This window comes from Danio rerio, chromosome 15, assembly GCF_052040795.2.
Source record: "Danio rerio strain M-AB ecotype USA chromosome 15, GRCz13ab, whole genome shotgun sequence".
NCBI classification, from domain to species: Eukaryota; Metazoa; Chordata; class Actinopteri; order Cypriniformes; family Danionidae; genus Danio; species Danio rerio.
The window spans coordinates 9,688,689-9,709,600 of NC_141035.1; the positions used below are offsets into that span (position 1 = coordinate 9,688,689).

Below are 20,912 nucleotides of genomic sequence, written 5' to 3' on the forward strand. Positions count from 1 at the left end.
CTGTATAGAAGTGTCTTGAAAAACATCTAGTCAAAATTATTTCAAGTCATCATGACAAAGATCAAATAAATCCGTTATTAGAAATGAGTTATTAAAACTATTGTTAAGAAATGTGTTGAAAAAATATTTTCATGAATATATATATATATATATATATATATATATATATATATATATATATATATATATATATATATATATATATATATATAGTTAGTTAGTTATTTACTATGTGATCAAAAACATTTAAATGTGAAATTGACATTGTGCAACATAAGCAAAGACAAGAGACACATTTTACAAGATTGATTTATTAACTATAATACAGGTCACAGAAGGCCTTACTGTTTATACACCATTCCCATTGAGACTAATTACCAACTTCTTGGCATGTTTTTTGTCAATGTAACTTCATTTACTTCAGTATTTTTTTTTCATTGTACAATTTTTTTTTTTCTTTCTTTTGTATTTTTAATACTGAGAGTGGTAACCCCCTCTCTCTGACCTGGTCTTGAATCATGCAGTACATCATTGTTGGCCTTTACACCATTCACAAAAAAAAAAAAAAAAAAAAAAAAAAAAACTTTAAAAATGTTGCCTCATTTTTTAATAATTAAAAAAAAAACATAAAAAGAAAATCTCCTCTATCACCATTGACTACTGGGCAAAGTGTCAGACCCCCTAACGTACAAATAAACAACCATTCTGAATATAGTTTTGCTCCTTTCTCCTTTAACTTAATCTGTCACCATTGTTGAAAACCAAAAATGAAAATGAACATAGAACAAAATAAAGTGATGCAGCCAAATAGGATTGCTGAACCAATGTCACATTTTAATACACGTTTGTCATATCGCATTTCGTTGTCTCTCCCTGCCTTTTTTTATTTTTCTCAAAGCACAGTCTTTGGCTGCGAAGGACAGTCGGATCTGAAGGAATACACTGAAAATACAGAGAAATGCAGCATTCATACACAAAGTACCAGGGGCGTATAGGCCACACAGCTCCCGATTTCCCAAAATATACCATTACTTTTGCTCTCTGGGGGCAAAAGACATAGTGTTTGAGTAAAAACAGCCAATCAGAAGTCAGAGCAGATGCCGACCTACGTCTAAAAAGGTTCAGGTCGATTGCAGTTAGGATTAACAAGTATCACAGGGAGAGATATGCACAAAAATGAAGTGAAATCTGCTGTGGATACATTCATTGATCTTCATACACGTGATTGTTTCACAGTTTGACAAAATCTGCTTCTCTTGAAAATCACGGCTCACAACAAACAGACTGTTCGATTGAGTTCAAATCAACACAGGTCATAGAAAATGATCCATTACCAATCTGGAGTGAGTAAACTCACGCAATAGAAAGAATAAGTGCTGGGGAATATTGATACAAGCAACCATTTAACGTCTGATTTTTTTTTTTGTTTCTTTCTGCTGCAAAGTGAATTGTGTGTTTTCAAATGCGTCCAGCATTTTCTAGACAAAAACAAAACAAAAATGTAGTATTAGGATGAAAACGAGCTGAATATTGGCATGCAATACCTGCTTTATCCACTGGGTGGTAGTGTTGTCACATTAACTGTCCCGTTTTTGTTTCCCGTTTAAAAACTTGTAGGATTTTATAAACAATGTCACCCTTCGGAGATCAACTCTGAAGTACTGATTTAGTTAGTCTTGACAAAAAGCTACTAGCTGCAAGCTAATAATTAGCATACAATCAGCGCACCACATGCTGTTTTCACACAATAAACTGCCAAATCACACTAGACTGACTGATTCAAACAATCACCAGATTACTGGAATCCACTTCTCAGACATTTTGTGAACTGATGAATGTTGTCTAAACATGTTCAATCAGCGACAACATGCTCTGAGCAACGCCAACAGAGGAATCACACTGAAACTTCGAGAACTAAAGATTGTTGTCATTGGTCAGCGTCTGTTGGCGCGGTGTGAATTGGCCTTAAAGACATTATCTTTCCCCATAAGCCGTTACTTCCATCCCACCTTATATTTCACCAACAGTTTACGTATTCCATCTGAATTGGTACAATGTTTTCTCAAGTGCAACCTTCCTTTACCTTCCAGAACTCGCATTTCATGGTTAATGGTCATATCTCTCCTCTAAATAACCATACACTTTAACCCATCCCTTACAAGTCATAACTCAGCAGAAAAAAATGGCCCACAAGTCTAGCTAGAAAGGGGGGAGCAAAACTTCCTGAAACATGTCATAACAACAACAATACAACTCCCAAATGAACAGACACCGAAGATCCTCGTGGAGCAGGAAATCGAGGGGTTGTGTGGTTGTGAGGACATTCTGCAGTAAAAGAAGCGTTAGTCTTCCAGCATATTCTGGAGGATCGAGTGAGAGGAAAAAAACTTCAAATCCCAGAATGCTGTGCGAAAGCATTCCACACACATATATCCTTCCCAGCAAAACTTGATCCAGTTTGTCAAGTTCTAGTTTCGATTGATTTTTTTTTTTTGGTCTTTCTTTAAAAGGCCGTTACAAGCAAAACAGGATAAATAAGGGGTAGGAATGTGGTCGTGTTGCTGCTTCAAAAAAAAAGAAAAAAAAAGGGTTTTCAAATCATAATTTGATAATGAACAGTGGTCGAAAGCTACGACAACAATCTGGTGAATATATAGACCACCTTGTCTAGAGTGGTCACTCAAATACGAGTTGAGTTTTAGCCCCTTTTGTCCCCAAACTGACTCCGCTGGAGATGTTTGCAAGTCACATGGACCCATAGGAGATCTGGGATTGGGTGAACCACACTTCATGTGCAGCTGTCTGCGTGTTTGAGGAGCGTAAAGGGCCAAGAGCAGAGCGGCGCTGCAATTTACGGAGTAGCATGATGCAGAAAGAGGGCGATGAAGTGTGGTTGACGTAGCTCTTGACCTCTTTCTTTCTTGTTCCTCTACTGCTTTCGCTTGTGATAAGTCTGGCACGGCCGTGCAATCTCGGATATTTCTTCCATTCAATTAATCTCTTTCAGTGCTCCCAAAGTTGTCCTCCTAATCTCCAGGTTCACAGCATGTGTTGTTCTGTAGGGGTGTGATGGGGGTGCAGAGGCGGCAGCAGGCTCTGGATTGGGGATTGAGGGGTTGGTGGTGGAGAATGAGGTGGGGATTGTTGAGCGGGACTAAAGGGCGGGGCTACGGGTTGTATTGAGGCATAACTGGTAGAGTAGGCGGAGCCAGAAGACAAAGTGGCTGTGGGTGAGGCGGGCTGTCCCGGCAGTCCGCTAGGTGTGTCGGCGAAGGGTTGATTGTAGAAGAAGAAAGCACACTGGTGGATAAAGGTCTCGATGATTGTCTGATAGGTGCGCGTGGCCGTCAGAGCATCCATGGTGGTGAAATCCGGCCTCATTAACGTCGGCCAGAAACAGATGGACAGATTCTCGCTGGTCATCAGGTTCAGTCGGCTGTTTAGACTCACCCTGAGGAAAACGAAAAAGAGGAATAATGAGAACGGAAAGTGGTTATGGGAGTGAGTTAGATTGCGAGTTGCTCTCATTCTCACTTGTTCAGGTGAGTGATGACGTATTTGAAGACATCGTAGTTCTCTCGAGGGAACCTGCGGAGCACGTCCTTCATGGTGTGGAGACGATGCTCTCGATCATTGATTTCTGCAGGGGGCCGAGAGGGAACACAGAATGAGACACAAACACATTTATTTTCTTCATGCTTCAAAGGTGTTCACTTTTCCCACAACAAGTATGGTTAGAGGGTGACCGAATGCACACACAGGAGGTCAGTCAAAGTCAAAACTTAAACAGTTTAAAACACTCTTGATGGGAAATCTAAAAACTTGTGTCCTTTTAATTTCTGTAAAGTAACAAAAGCACAAATACAATTTTCTGTAGAGTAAAAACAAGTGTTTTACCCAATGCTTAGACTGATAAAACCTGGCTAATTGGTGAACGTCTTACATAATCACATACAAATTAGCTGCTAATTCAACCAAAATGTAAAACAGTTACTTTTCCCATGAAATAATACTGATATTTGTGGAAATATTGCATATTTTATGAACCAAAAACATGACATTTAGTTGTGCCCTAACATTGTGTCTTCTACCCTGCTACCATAAAACTTCCATTAAAGCATTTGGAAGCAGTACAATTTAGGGCGTATGCACACTCGGCACAGTTGCCTTGAACTGCACCGAAGAGCAAATGTCCCCCCTCCCCTATCCCCCAATGGCCTGAGCAAGATTACGTTATTGATGATGCGACTGTTTAGTTCAGTGGTCACCAAACTTGTTCCTGGAGGGCCGGAGTCCAGCAGATTTTAGCTCCAACCCTAATTAAACACACCTGATGAAGCTAATCAAGATCTTACTAGGTATACTTGAAACACCCAAGCAGATGTGTTGAGGAAGTTGGAGCTAAACCCTGAAGGGACACCGGCCCTCCAGGACCGAGATTGGTGACCCCTGGTTTAGTTTAACAGAAGAGAAGCGCTCTCGCTCAGCACAGTGGACATTGCTTTAGTTATATTGTTTTGTATTATTTTTTTGTCATTTGTGATGCAGTGATACACAGTCAAATATTTAGCAGAACAGATCCACAACATTTGACGCTCATAAATTATCATAGTCATCATGCTGCAGGTATTAGGAGGTTTGCTGAAGGTGCAGTTGATGTGTAGCTTTACTAAACTATGACAGTTCGTGTTCATTGAACAGTGAGAATCATTAATAAATCTATATGAAACAGTCCCTTAAAAGTGACATTGTGCCTTCAATATCAGGCTCAGGTGCGCTTTGCACTCACACTACAAGCTTACCGCACCAGTCCAACCAAACCGTGATTTGGCACACCTCTGCCAACCGGGCCAAGGCCGGCCAACTGAACCGTGCCTGGGCCTGATTCGGAGCACTCACACTAGTCAAACGAACTGGGAAATACACCCTTAGACACTTTCTATAGAAATTGTAGAGCTGACTGCATGTAATGTTTAGGCTTTAACCCCCTGATAGATCTTATAGATAGAAGATTGAACGTTGTATTGTAATTAGTGAGATAACACTAAAAACAAATAATAAAATTAATAAGCGTTTTTTAAACAAATGATTATTTTCACCATCAGATTATTTATAAGAGCTTTCAGAATATCTGAATTTTCTGCTCTTAACACAATGCTATAGCTGTTTTTGTGGCCAGTGCTTTTAATGCTAATTCTCTCTGCCCACTATTCCCATGTGCCTGTCAGAGTGTGTCTCAATCTCCACCTTGACTGCGTCAGATAAAAAGCACAGTGACAGACATGAAGCAGATCCCATGTAACGTTTGCGAGAAATACTACAGTAAGAACTTTCCCAATGATTATTTGATGTATTTGTTGTGGAGTTAACTCAAGCCTTTCTGCAACAATGGGCCACACACGATGTTATTATAAAGTTCACACAGTAACACACACAGTGTGCACATTTAGTTTTTAGTTTTTGCACGGCTAATATATGTTAATATCCACTACTGTGTGGAAAACTAACCTGATTTAACATCCACAAACCGGGAGTGCCTTCTTTTATGATGGTACTGACATGCTGAATTGCTGTGATTCATTACAAACATGCACTGTTTTAAAAATGTTTTAAACTTGTAAAACTTATTCTTGATCACATTTGATGATGATTGATGATCACAGAGAGCTGAACAGATCTTTTACGGCTCGTTTCCACTGAGTCGTACAGTACGGTATGGGTCACTTTTATCAGGCTTGCGTTTCCACTACTAAGGGTACCCTTTTGGTGGGCATGGTGTATGACAGAAAGTTTAAGTCGACGTCTTGCTCGCTCGAATAAATGTCTACAGTAAAGCCGTATGGGTCGTTCACATCTCATATAAGACTTCTCACAAAACAAAGGCTTTATACACATAAATACTTGTTTATAAATGTTTATTACTAACTTTTCTATAAACATGATTTGATTATAACTAGAGATCAAAGACAGTGCAAAATAATCTACTGTAACATCTGCAATTATATAAAATAAATATATAAATGCAACATATATGAACACATACAGACCCTTACAGTCTCCGATATGTCTCCAATTGATATACCAATTACAGAAAAATTACACACAGCAGACATTTGGTCCTTATTTACGTTCCTAAACACGCAATATAGCCCACAGTCGGTGCAAACCTCTCATCGGTGTCTGTAATCTTCACCAGCAGATGTAACCTCTGTTAAAGAGTAATTCTGTCATTCCCAGTTCATAATAGTCCAAAAGGTGATGATAAACATGGCGGTTTGTTCATGATTCAAGTTGCTGAAACATTTTACTCCTGTGTTTTGTCGGGCTTCTTCTTTTTTTTGCGCTTCACTCAAAAGCGTGTCCTTTTCTTTCTGAATGGATCAGATGACGGAGACACTTCAATAATCACGCACACGTTATTATCATCAGCTCAAGAAGTTCATTCTATCAAATATAGACGTGATCGCAAGCTCCCGGAAGAAAGCGAAAAGCGCTCGCACTTTTAGACGGGCTTGTTAAGCAACAACAGGACAAGGCAGATTTTTCTTCTTGGCTTTGTGGCTGTTCATTAAGACGACAACAAGGTTTGTAAGAGCTTGGGTCATCCATGGAACATTATTATATGCATATAGAATTTCCATGTAATGTCTCGGCTTTGTATTAGACCATGGCGGTTCCTTTGTTTTCATTCTGTCTAGCTCCACGAGCTCGTGATGTATCTCTGTAATCAATCAAGGCATCCTTTCGAAAGGGTGCCAAAAAAGTGATACGTTACGGTTCGGTTGGGTAAGCTTTTTGACAGTGGACACGGCCATAACATCGTACCAAACCGTACCGTACCACTCAGTGGAAGCGGGCCGTTAATCTCAGTTGCTTTGCACACGTCCTGTCTTGTTGATATGATTATACGCATTACTACAGAGATAGAAATGTTGAACAAGTGACTTGTGTTTTCATCACCCCAATATGACTGTGAACACATTATACCTACACACAGTTCTGTGCAAACAGCTTGAAAAAGATGCCCTTTAAATCATTTGGAAGCAGTATAATTTAGACTCTTTTTACTGAAATTGTAGAGCTAACTGCATGTGAAGTTTAGGTTTAACCCCCTATACTGTAAATGTTTCGTTGTAATTAGTGAGATCATAATAATAAAAATAAATAATATTAATATTATTAATATTAATATTATTAATAATTAGTAGTGCTTAAAACTAAATAAATAAATAAAAAAAATAGTAATACTTTACTACATTAAAATGTCTTACCCATGTTTTATCAACTAATAAAAACAAGCACATTTAAAAATAAAAATAAATAAAATCTAATCTAAATCAAATTAAAACAGTTAAATTAAACAAAATGAGCCTGAAAATAAAAGAAGAAATTAAAAAACCTATTAGTACATACGTTGTACTTCTAGTCCTCCATAACTTAACATCAGACTGAGGACGGGGAAAGTAGAAAAGTGCTGAATGCTCTTGCTAATCGACATTTTGTTTAAATGTGTGTGCAGAAATTGAATTACTCCAGCTCCTCCAGATGAAACCAGCATGGGGCTTTTTTTTCTAAAACACTCTCTACATTTGGCTTTGGGACCTCAGACTGCTTGGAGGAAGTAATTCAGGAATAATGAGTCCTAATATGCACAAAGCAAGCAGCATGCTCCACCTAAATCAATAAACAACAACTCTGGGGAGGAGTAACAGTGAAAAGATGCATCTGCGTGTTGGTGTGCGAGTGTACTAGACTTCCCATCAGTCTCATCTGGGGTGAGTGAGGTATTGTTCAATGAAGCACAGTGTCTCATACACACAAATATAGATGTGCAGAAATGATTGTGTACAGTGTGCAGCCACACACACACACGCCCTGGGTGCATTGAGCTTGATGGTTGCGGTGAGTCAGAACGGCTTACATCAGCCATGAACGCTGTGAGCCCTGTGTCGGAACATGTGACCACTACGGCAGATGTGTTCCTCCCTAGCCGCGCACACACACATGCACTGATGTCAGCATTACACACACTCCCACACTCACATCAGCATTATGCATTGTGACCCCAGATGCAGAATTACTGCAGAAGCTACAAGAATCTGCAAAACCCCCATTTTATGAAGCCATTGCAACAAGGTTTCTACAGTGATTTGGAGTGCATTTAGTCAATTCTAGAGTGTTCTGGGTCATTGCTTATTGGCCAACCCTTAATGGTATTCTTTATGACAGCGAGTCCCGACAGGGGGGTCCCAGCCCACAAGGGGGCCTCAGTGAGCTCTGTATATATATATTTATATATATATATATATATTAAGGGTGTCAGGATCCTCCAAATTCTCGATTCAATTACATTTTTGATTCTGAAGACACGATTCGATTTTCGATTATGAATAATTAATTAATGACCAATGAATTATTTGTAGCCTACCGTTTAAACTACAGACCTGCATGGTCTTTGTTTTACCCATAAACAAATCATACAGTAAATGAATAAAGGCAAGATACACACATAATTAGCACCTGTCAATCACTTTTTCTGCGGGACTCGTGAATAGGCAGTGATCTGTGTCGTTATAATGGCGTCGGTGAAAAAAGAGGCACAACCAACAGGAACCAGCCAACAGTATCTAAGGTGTTCGCTAAAATGACAAAGTACAAGTGAGTGAAAGATTGAAGCAGTCCTCTGACTGCCTGGACCTGCTGTCTGGAGCGCAAGGCTGTATGTGCGTCTGTGTGGTCACATGATGTGCATTTTCAGAGGTAGAGAGGAAGGAGGGCTGCTCAGAAACGCTACACGCCACTGTGGATGTCAAATCGTTGTCGTTCTAAAATGCCATTTAAAAACAAAGACAGTGTAAACAGGGCCTGAGTGTGTACTTTTTGTGAGCGGATTTGCAACGGGGGCGGGCGGAGGATCGGGAAGCCGGTGTTGTCTATCGGACGAACCGTACGTAATACGTACATAGCAGAGCTTGCAAAACTGTGTTTTTTTTGTCGACAACACGAACGTTGTCTCACTCACTGGAAATCCAAAATGCTTACACACCGGCGACTTCATTGAAAGAGGAGAGGGTTTAAGTTCTGTCGACGGGTCTCCTGCTTCTGCAGTTTAACAAGCACTTCAACAAGCCTGTTTTTTTTCCCGCTTGGCAAGCCAAGCTGACTTGACATGGGGGCGTGGCAGCATCGACGATTCTATTTTTTGATTCGATAATCGAAATTGAGCATAAATTTCGATCGATTTCGATTAAAAATCGAAATCGTGACACCCCTAATATATACATATATATATATATATATATATATATATATTTTTTTTTTTAAATCAACAATTAGGAAAATGATAATGTTGCCTTAGGTCCTTTTATCCTCTGACTGGCCAAAAAAATTGACAAATTTATAATTCATCCTCTACAACAAAAAAAAAAAGTCAGGGTCTCACAGTAATGACGCAAGCATACTAGACCAAGGTAAGGAAGCTCCAAACATTTCGGTTAGCAGCGCTCGCAAAACTGGAAACACGAAATGCGGCAAATACCAACATAGTTATCTGAGCTATCGTTTCATTCCATTTTCTAAAATCAAAGTGGCTCTGACCCAACCAGTACTTTATATGCACCACAGTTCTTGCTAACGAATGCGTGAGGCCGTCAAAATTAATAAGACATTTGTAGACAACTCATCCCCAATACTGCAAGATGTACCCAATACAAGTGGCCTATTGATGTATTGCCTTTATATTTTACATTAGGCTATTATTCGTGCATAAACATATCTAGATAAAGTAATAAACATATCGTTTGTTTGAAAACAACATTGTGTCATACCTACTGCAAACTTATATTAATGATAATATCATTAAATGTGGAGAGGGACCCTGCTATATTTTTTGAGGGAAAAGGGGGTCTCAGGCAAAAAAAGGTTGGGAACCATTGCTCTATGACTCTATACTGCTCTATACTGGTAAAAATGGTTTATTGAGGAATCGATCATGTTTGTATTTACAAATTTAAGCAAACTTTAACCTCAAGATATACAGTTGAAGTCAGAATTAATAGACCCCTGTTTATTTTTCCCCCAATTTCTGCTTAACAGAGGGAAGATTGTTTTCAGCACATTTCTAAACATAATAGTTTTAATAACTCATCTCTAATAACTGATTTGTTTTATCTTTGCCATGATGACAGTAAATAATATTTGACTAAATATTTTTCAAGACACTTTTATACAGCTTAAAGCGACATTTAAAGGCTTAACTAGGTTAATTAGATTAACTAGGCAGGTTAGGGTAATTAGGCAAGTTATTGTATGACAATGGTTTGTTCTGTAGACTATCGGGAAAAATATAGCATAAAGGGCCAATAATTTTTACCTTAAAATGGCTTTTAAAAATTAAAACTGCTTTTATCTTATCTAGGGCTGTGCGATTTAGCAAAAAAAAAAAAAAAAAAAAAATCTAGGTTTTTTTATAAAGTTTGACCGATTCACGTTTTCGATTTAAAAAAAAAAAAATTTATTGTGTTACTAGTCTTCTCAAAACATGACAACAACATGACTGAAGTAACATTTTCTTTAAAAGTAACTTGAAAAACCATCTGGTTAAGGAACATTGTATTTTTAATGGCCATGTCATACAAAAATCTGTCAAGGTGTAAAAAAATGTAAAACAAATTCACGAGTTAAATAGCATAGCTGAAGATTTGAATAAGAAATATTTGTGTAAATATTGCAGTTGCAGGAATACAGAGGTAGTTTTTGCAAGTTTTGCTGAGCCTAGGAAAGATTGGCTGTCAGCTCGGCTTTGACTTTGTCTTCTGATTGAATGACAGGTTGTAATGCTGCTGCCTTTTTCTTAAAAAGATACAGTGGAAGTAAAGGACTGAACATGAAAACTGTTAAGCCTTATTTAATCCAAATGTGTGAAGTTGTGAACGTATAGCAGGAGCAAAAACAAGTACCAGATGTGTGTCTAATATAAAATAATATAAAATCTATTTTTCTTTTTTCCCCTTTTAAATACAGATCATTTTTAATAATTCTGACTTCAACTGTAGATTGGTTTGTAGATTGGCATACACACACAAATCGCAAAATGCGGACGTTTTTTTCTTTCCACTTGGCATTAAATTCTATAACACTCTCACCGGTCCTTACTCCTTATTTGCGTCTACTACCCCAGTTTGTCACGGGGACATGAATGAAATGTTTTTGAGTTAAAGTAAAACTGCCGAACTGCACTAAAAGTCACCCACAATTACAGGAAACTCTTACATGAAAGCACTTCACGTAAACACCTTCATTATATTTTTGTCTATAATGGCAAATAATTAGATTACAGATGTCTATGTAAACATAGTCAGTATGTCTTCGAAGTAAGATCCAGAAGGGCGTGCTGCTGATTTGGACACTTTTTTTTTGTCTGATGACTCACCGGTCAGGTATACATTCGCGCTAAAATATCAAGGTGAAAGTCATCATATCTTGCGTAGAATAGACCCAGCTCCCAACCTAACTTAAAAAATAGATTAAAGGCGATAATTTTTTTATTGCCCGATAAGAGTCTTGCGTTATTGCCACGTTGTGTTGTCAACCGTAATTCAAACAAGTAGTAGAAGAATTGTTCAGAAACTTAGGTCATAAGAGTGGAGTTTATAAATGTGCCGCAACAAAGGTTTTGTTTCCATTTCTCTGCGATGAGAGTGCAGCTCGCACATGTGGATTACAGTGGTCCGCTAACAAGCGACAAAATTATGTTTGTAAGGAACATTTTTTACCTGAGAGTTTTTCGAATCAGGAAATGGTGAAATGCGGATTTGTCGCTTGTTGTCTTTTAAAAAAAGACTTGGTTACAGTTGGTGTTGACTGTCCTGTTTCTATGAGTTTAGTAAGTGTCTGATTAATGTTCTTTGTTTATGTTTATTCAGATGGCAAAGTTAGTTAGTATCAACAGCAGTACTCTTTCAGTTTTTAGGGACATACTTTAGTCAAAATTACTTAGTCACTAAGTTTACAGTAAAATCACTACAATATTATAGACTGAAAATTCTCTACCTCTGATATCCACTGTAAATGCTGCTCTCTGAATCATTGTCTGTCTCCCCTGTGTCTGTGTTTGTTGTGCTGGTATGAAAATCAGCTTTGGTGCACATAATGAAACTCCCCTTTTCATCTTTCACCACTCGACACAAAGCTGGACTCAAATGTTAGTGGGAAATTTACGTTTTTAAAATTTTTGTACCGATTGGCTCAGAAATTGCAGTACTGCCCTTTCATGGCCCTTTAAGCTTAAAAACTTTTATTAAAAATCAATGGTGTTTAAAAACATGCTCAACAATGTGCAATATTGTATGCCAGCTAGTAAAATATGTGGCTGTTTCCTTGCCACTATGCCCACCATAACAGGGCGAGTAGGATTGAAGGGTTTACACTGGTGCCATAACCAAGGTTGGAGTGAGGTTAGGAGGGGAGTGTAACAGATATCAGCTAGTAAAAGATGTGTGGGTCAACCATACTCCCCTGGCTCCAAATAGTTGTACCAGAGGACTGCAGTTGTGGCTGCAATCTTTAGCATCTTTAGCGCCCCCAATGCTCCCCATGCTGGAAACACCAGTTTGAATCCCACTCAAAGTAGGGCAAAAAGAACAAGCGGGATTACACCGGGGCTACAATTCAGGTCAGGAGTTAGGCACCTTTAACTCTAGTTTGTTTTCACTGTAAAACTGTGTCTTGCCTTGTCAAGACTCGCATTTTTTTCCTTCCACACTATACAGCTTAAAACCCATGAAGACCATTCATGCAAACTGGGAATGCACATATTTTGCCAAAATTTATACTTGCAGTCTACCACTTGCATGCTGGTCATACGAGAGGGGCTTGGCAAATCAAGAAACGTTACGGAATAGTTTAGACGACAAGTCAGAGAATGATTGTGGACAAACTAAAAACGGTTCTATAGCATTTTCAAAATGCTCCATGGGAGTGGCACAGTCCCTCAGTGGTTAGCACTGTTGCTTCACAGCAAGAAGGTCGCTGGTTCGAGTCCTGATTGGGCCAGTTGGCATTTCGGTGTTGAGTTTGCATGTTCTCCCCGTGTTTGCGTGGGTTTCCTTTGGGTGCTCCGTTTTCCCCCACAATCCAAAGGTATACAGTGGGTCAATTGAATACACTGAATTGGTTGTAGTGTATGAGTGTGTGTGAAAAAGCCTGTGTGGGTGTTTCCCAGTACTGGGTTGCGGCTGGAAGGGCATCCGCTGCGTAAAACATATGCTGGAATATTTGGCGGTTTATTCCACTGTGGCGATCTCCAAAATAGAGACTAAGCCAAAGCAAAATGAATAAATGAAATCGCTACACGAATCGAAGATCCCATAGTATTATGGATGCCATCTGTAACTGTAACATAACACAGGTAGATTTTGAATGAGTTAGTGTAAAAGAGGCCATCTAGTAAGAGCTGCGCAGGAAAATTAACTTCCCTAGCCTCAAGACTAAGACTAGAAGCTGCAGTGTTTAACACGCCTGTAAACACAAATACTTTGTCAGAAATCTAAATTCCATTCAAATCAGGGCAAGAACAACTAGAGGGGTTACACTGGTGTCGTGACCTCACTTAGGAGAGTTGCTTGGAAGGGCGAGCATAACAGAGACCAAGTAAATCTCACTTCTCTAACCTCAAGTTGTGCACTAACAACTGATGCTAGAAGTTACAATCTTTAACAACTTTGTAAAAGTGTGCCTGTCCCCCATGCTGGAAAGCCTGTAGGAATCCAGTTCACAGCAGGACAAGTAGAACCGGAGGGATTACACTTATGACATGACCCAAGTTGGAAGTGAAGCCAAATTCTGTAGTTAGACATTTGTTGGCAAACCTCACTTCGCTAGTATTATTGCATAAAAGCACATTTGGGAGCGGTAAGCTTTTCTACTGACAATGCAAAAATTGGGTAAACTGACTACTACAAACTTTTGTAAATTAATGTATGATTCATACTCTCCCTCCCATATTTTTTCCCTCTAAAAAGGAAAGTCCTTCCAATACATAAGCAATAACATCAGCCACAAAAATAACGTTCCACACATTTTCATTGCGTGCCTTTAGTTAGTCTTGTTTTTAATGTAAAGCGGGATTTGAGCAAGTTTGAGTCTGAATATCCTACTAACAAACTCCCTCACAGTTCATGACACTACTTCTACTACTCCCATTGAGGGTAACACCTAAACCTGCATCTCTAAAAAAACTGCTCAAAGACAGGAGAGAAACAGCACAGACACTGGATAAAGCCTGAAGCCTTAACCCATGCTATCAAATTCAATTTCCGTTCAATGTCAAAGCTGTATACATATGCGAAATGGTCGTGTCGAAACAAGATTAGGTATCTAAACTAAACCATGACCTGAAGTATTAGCAGCAGATCTCCAAAACATTAGGACGTCATGGTGCATTTAAAGTCTACCTAGACATTGATTTCGAGACTGAATATGCAAATTTCATCTAGCCAATCAGACTAAATTACCACTGCCACTGTCAATCAGTAAATGCATTAATCTAAATATCCCGTCGAGACGTCTAATAAGCAGCAGATCAACAAACCAAAGGCATGTTCGGTCTTAAAGCAGTGCAGGTGCGTCCTGTGCTTGCAGAGACTAAAACAGAACAAGCCTGCTGAGCTGTTGCCATGCAGTCCAGTGACAGACGGACCAGAGCAAAGCCCCACCCACCACCTGCGGAGAGTGACACGGGAGTCAGGTGACCTGCCGTCTGTCCTTTCTCTCCGTTCTCTCTCCTTTTTACTCTCAACATGCTTCTGTTATGTCTTTGCAGTAAACAGTCTTTGGTCATGAGTGTTGGTTAGTTTGTACTCCAAAAAAAAAACGAACGAAAAGGGTCTGTATTGAACTAAATTATATATGAATTTCTAGGAAATACCAAGATTTTAACACTTGAACATTGAGTGACATGATCTCAGATTATTTACTGATCCAATCAGTGTACCTCTGTTATTCTTTCCCAGAGCAAGTTTGGTTGTTTTCAAGTTGGTTTTCTGCTGAATCAGGCCTGCAGTTTGTGAAACTATTTAAAGCATGAAAGCACTTGAGAGGGCTTGTTTATTGAGAAACAGTCTGGAGTGAAGGACTAGCGGCAATCTTAGGCTTAAGTCTCATCACTTGTGTGTTGTTGGCTTGGAGCAATGCCCAGAGTAGACAATGCTGAACTTCACATTGAAAAAGTGTGTGTGTGTGTGTATTAAAGAATGAGAGAGTAGTCTGTAATGCCGCAACAGGAAAACGCGCTGCAGAAACTCCATCCATTTCAGCCAGCATGTTACTTAAAGTAGATCCTATTCTTCTCAGCGGCTTAGCCCTTGTTTTTCTTTTTCTTCCTCTAACAAGAGCCCTCTACACGCAGGAGGTTCACCAGAGATGACAAACCTCAGAGGACTACGACCAAACATGCTGCTTTTTCCACAGTAAACATCTGGATAGTGTTGTCAAAAGTGCTCGCACTTCTGTATGAAGTCGATACTTAAATTTATAAAGTGTAACAGTTACATGCTTTTTTTTTCCAATACTGGGTCCGGCTGATAGACGGCTGTTTTGAAGCGATTTGGTGTGTATTTGTGCGAGCGCACTATGAAAAACATCAAAAGTTTCTATTTATGATGCTTTTCGCAGCACTGTAGCTAATCAAAGGTATGTTTGTGAAGCGTGTGAATGTAATCAGAGGTTAGGTAGTCAGAATACGCTTAGTGTGCATTAGTAACACCGTTTCAGCAGTGCTGAATCTGGAATCTTTTGCCTATTCATATCTCTTATGGGATTCTTTTTATTATATATCTGTAAGGCAAGACGTGCAGGCCAACAGAGTAAAAATTCCAGGTCAGTACCTGGATGGGAGATCACATGGGACAGCTGGGTTGCTGCCGGAAGTGATGTGATTTTAGCGAGACCAGCAGGGGGTGCTCAACTTGCGATCTATATTAATCCATAGCCATAGTATATTGATGGGGACTCCATACTGCTTAGTGAGCGCCATCTTTAAGATAAGACGTTAAACCTAGGTCCGAGATCAATAAAAATTCCAGAACGTCCTTGAAAAAAGTGTAGGGGTTTAATTTGTCCACTGGCCTCTGTCCATCCGGGCCTACTAACCATCTCCACCAAGCAGCTAGTGTGGGAAGTGCAGTCTGGCGCAATATGGCTGCCTTCGTGTCATCCAGGTGGATGCTGCACCCTGGTGGTGAATGAGGAGATCCCCCTCCCCCCAAAAAAAATGTTTAAAGGGATTTGAGTGTCGATTTGAGTGTCGACTGTCATCGCATGCCAAACAACTTGAAAAAATAAGAAACAATATAACTAATGTAATCTCCATTGTACTGAGCGAGAGCACTTGCCTTGCTGTTAAACTTAACAGTTGCGTCATCGATGGCGCTCGCGTGCTCAGGCTGGTAAGGTAAAATGCTATGTAAGCGCAGGCCGTCGGGGGAGAGGGGAGGTGGGACAATCACACCCTGGCACGGTTCAAGGCAACATAAGTCAAAGTAAGGTTCCAAGGTTTAAATAGCAAAAGCTTATGAATTTAGTTTTAACAGGAATAGCAACCTACAGTGTGGGCTTTTGGTCCCACATGCTCCACACATTGACATGCAGCACACATCACTTTCATTTCTAATTCCTGCCCTAACTTTATCACTCACTGATGGGACATTTACTCGCGGAGAGCGATGTTTTAGAGCATGGACATACACTCTAATAAGCACAGATCCAGTTCACTGAGTATTTAAAGAAATGGAAAACTTTAATTTTTAAATTTAAATTCAAAACTGAAAAATGCAATTTTCCTAAGCGTATTGAACCATGGCGGTCTTACAGAACACTTCAATATTAAATTGAGTATTTTGACATCCCTACTGTCTACTTGTATTTCAGAAGTAATATTGTATAAATAATCTGTGAAAGGTAATATGAAATAAGAGGCTTCTACAAATAAGAGGCTTCTAAGTCCAAACACAAGTTGTCACACAGAAGAAACTGTAATGCTTCTTCCCTCAACTCTTGGGATCAGATTACAGCATGTTAAGTCCAGAGAGCCTACATAGGTGTGTGTTTGTGTTCACTCACTGAAGGCCTCCACCAGCTCCACCTGCATGCTGTAGGGCACCAAAGGATCAGGCAGCTCTGAGAAGAAGCTCTTCAATGCTCCAGCCACTGTGTTCACGGACATGTCCTTCTCCACCAGGTCAATGTTAGGGTCTATATGTAGACAATGAGAAGAAGGAGACAGACTTTGGTTAGATTTTCAAATGGGAAAAGCTGTGAATCATTGGCAATTCTCAAGCTAACTGTTATTTAAAGTAGTCAATTTACAGCTGAGCTAAAAGATTCATTTTCAGGGTGTGACTAGTTGATGTCTATTATCCTACATATGGCTGTAACTTTAACTTTAGGCATTTTATGAGCCAATGGTTGAATTTTATTAAAGCTTACAGATTTTAAAAACATTTTGTGGTTATTTGATCGTGTTCAAATGGTCCTGGGAATTTCATCACACATACAGTAAAAGACATGACAATGTATTTCATCACCTTGGAATTATAAGGTTCTTTCTGTGTTCTGGATGATTTTGAGATATTGAGCTTCAAAGTTTTTGCATTTCATAGCAGACAGTATGTGTGTAACATTTGTTTTTAAATAAAAGTCTTAAAATGTACACAACTTATAAAAAACATCCCATATTGTAAATAAGTTGTCATTTAATAAGAATGTCAATAACTAAATTTTGACAAAAATGTCAGATAGAACCCTATAATTCTAAGCTGACAATTTGATACTTTTTATAAACCTGGTATTGATGTTTTTTTTACTTTGTCCCAGGCTAGTAAACTAAAATTATTTAATCAAACCTTTAAAACAGCAGTACATTATTACAGATAAAAATAACTATTTCTAAATAAATAATGAACATATAAACACATTCATATTCATTTCTCTGGTGCAGCGCAAGATTTTTTAGCCATATTATTCCAGTCTTTATTATTATTATTATAACCTTTATTTTACCAGGATAGACACATTGAAATTAAAAATCTCTTTTACAAGAGCGTCCTGGCCAAGATTAGGCAGTACACAAGTCACATGAGTCCAACAGACAACAAACAAAAAACTATTTAAAGTTAACATGAATCACACTGACAACTATTCAAAACATCTACAAACCTGTGTTTCAACTTCTAAAACTTTTATAGTCTTTTTAAAAGCATGCAGTGAAATCAAGTCTTTGAACTGCAACTGTGTTTGCAGATTATTCCAAGCAAAAGGTGCTGCGTACTTAAAAGCCTTTTTTCCCATCTCAGTCCGCCCTTTAGGGAAGGAGAGTAAATAAATATCCTGTGAGCAAAGACCATAGTTAAGAACAGGCTTTTTACAAATACAATTCTGGAGATATGATGGGAGTAAACCCAGTATAGATTTGTAAATAAGAATATGAAAATGCTTGATATGAAAATGCTTGAGCCTACAAATGGACAAAGTGCCAAAGTGCCAAATTGTCACACGATCTTTCAGTAATCATGCTAATTTGCTGCTCAATTTTTTGTTATTATAAACGCTTAGAAATATTGGCTTGTGGGTTTCTTAATAAATACAAAGAAAACAGAATTTAACCGAACATCACTTATTGTGATTAAAATTATAAATGTCTTTAATGTCATTCATTCAATCAATCAATGTGTCATCGTTACAAACCTGAATGGTGGTATCTTTAAGAGAATATATTTAAATATAGTTAAGCATTACACAACATTAGTAACAAACAAACATTATCTGAACTCTCGGAAACCAATACAAAGAACAGTTCATGTTGAGAGCTTGAAGTTTTTAAAACTAAGATATACACCCACCGGTCACTTTAAAAGGTACACCTGTCTGCTTTCTGCTTGTTAACACAAATATCTAATCAGCCAATGAAATGGCAGCAACTCAATGCATTCGGGCATGTAGACATGCTCAAGACGATCTGTTGCAGTTCAAATCAAGCATCAGAATGGGGAAGAAAGGTGATTTAGGTGACTTTGAATGTGGCATGGCTGTTGATGCCAGACAGGCTGATCTGAGTATTTCAGGAACTGTTGATCTACTGGGATTTTCACGCACAATCATCTCAAGAGTTTACAGAGAAATGTTCGAAAAAGAGAAAATATCCAGTGAGTGGCAGTTCTGTGGGCACAATTGCCTTGTTGATGCCAGAGGTCAGAGAATGGCCAGACTGGTTTGAGCTGATAGAAAAGGTAGAAAAGAAATTCGGATGGTAGGATCAGAATTTGGCTTAAACAACATGAAAGCATGGATTCATCCTGCCCTGTATTAATGGTTGCAGGCTGAGGGTGGTGGTGTAATGGTGTGGGGGATATTTTTTTTTGACACACTTTGGGCCCATTAGTACCATTGAGCATTGTGTCAACACCACAGCCTACCTGAGTATTGTTGCTGACCATGTCCATCCCTTTATGACCACAGTGTATCCATCCTCTGATGGCTACTTCCAGCAGGAAAATGCGCCATGTCATAAAGCGTGAATAATCTCAAACTGGTTTCGTGAACATGACAATGAGTTCACTGTACTCAAATGGCCTCCACAGTCACCAGATCTCAATCCAACAGAGCACCTTTGTGATGTGGTGAAATGGGAGATTGGCATCGTGGATGTGAAGCTGACAAATTTGCAGCTACTGTGTAAAGCTATCATATCAATATGGACAAAAATTTCTGAGGAATATTTCCAGTACCTTGTTGAATCTATGCCATGAAGGATTAAGGCAGGTCTGAAGGCAAAATGGGTCCAACACCAAACTAGTAAGATGTACCTAATAAAATGGCAAGTGAGTGTAAGGATGGTGTGAATTGCTACCAATTGTTTTTCAAATTAGTCAAAACTGTGAATGTATTTAAATGTATTTATTTAAGGATATCATAAATTAGCATTAGCAAGCAAATGAGTCATCTGCCATTTTATAATATAATAAATACTAAAAATGCCACTTCCCTCTGTGTACTGTTACACAATTCATTCATTTGGATTTTATTCAGTAAACTAATTCAGCAATTAGGAATAAGGAAAACGTATATCACAAAAAAGAGGGCCAAAAGTCTCAATAATTTAAGAAAGTATGCATGAAAATTTTCTGTCACTTCAAAACAAAAAATTGTGTTCAGTTTTATGGACTGAAATAGAAGTGAAAGTCCTGGGAATCAGTCCCACCTTTCCCCTCTCTAGCGACAACCATGTGCTCCAGCCAAGTAACTGCCATTGAGATAAATGAGAACGCTGAAGGACACATTTCTCTAGGTACACTCACTGGATACTTAATTAGGTGCATCATGCTAGTATTGAGTTGGTCCCGCTTTTGCCTTCAGAGTTGCCTTAAAGGTTAGTTCACCCTAAAATGAAAATTCTGTTAATAATTACTCTCATGTCACTCCAATCCACTGAGTCCTTCATTCATCATCGGAACACAAAGCAAGATATTTTAGATGAAATCTGAGAGCTCTCTCATCCTATACAGATATCAAAAGTACCAAGACATCCCAAGTCTAGAGAAGAAACTAAAAACATTGTCAAACCATTCTATGTGACTTCAGTGGTTGAAATGTAATCACATGCAGCTCCTAAAACACATTTGTGTGGCAAAAAACTCACTGTAAGAACAACTTTGTTTTGCCTTTGAATTGATCAGTACAACATGCAATCATCCATAGTAAATGCACACCCTGATCTAATACAGAAGGCACAGGCGAAAGTAATTTTTTACCTTTTTTTAATTTTTATTTAGTACACAAAAGTGTTCTTGGAAGTTTGTATTTTTCTATTTGAACCACTGAAGTCACATGGAATGTTTTAACAATGTTTTTGATTCCTT

The 20,912-nt window shown here is 38.6% G+C and overlaps 1 protein-coding gene across 1 annotated transcript in view; it reads right to left on the bottom strand.

Annotated features, from left to right (window-relative positions):
* Positions 1 to 295: 295 nt before the first annotated feature.
* The window catches only part of arhgap35a (Rho GTPase activating protein 35a), a 159,013-nt gene continuing 138,396 nt past the window's right edge, over positions 296 to 20,912 (bottom strand). The window contains exons 5-7 of the mRNA XM_087283699.1: positions 17,119 to 17,250; positions 3,535 to 3,640; positions 296 to 3,451 (exon numbers count right to left, since the gene is read on the bottom strand). Coding sequence (XP_087139825.1) covers positions 3,040 to 3,451; positions 3,535 to 3,640; positions 17,119 to 17,250 — 650 coding nt within the window. The 3' untranslated portion in view covers positions 296 to 3,039. The remainder of the gene's footprint in view (positions 3,452 to 3,534; positions 3,641 to 17,118; positions 17,251 to 20,912) is intronic.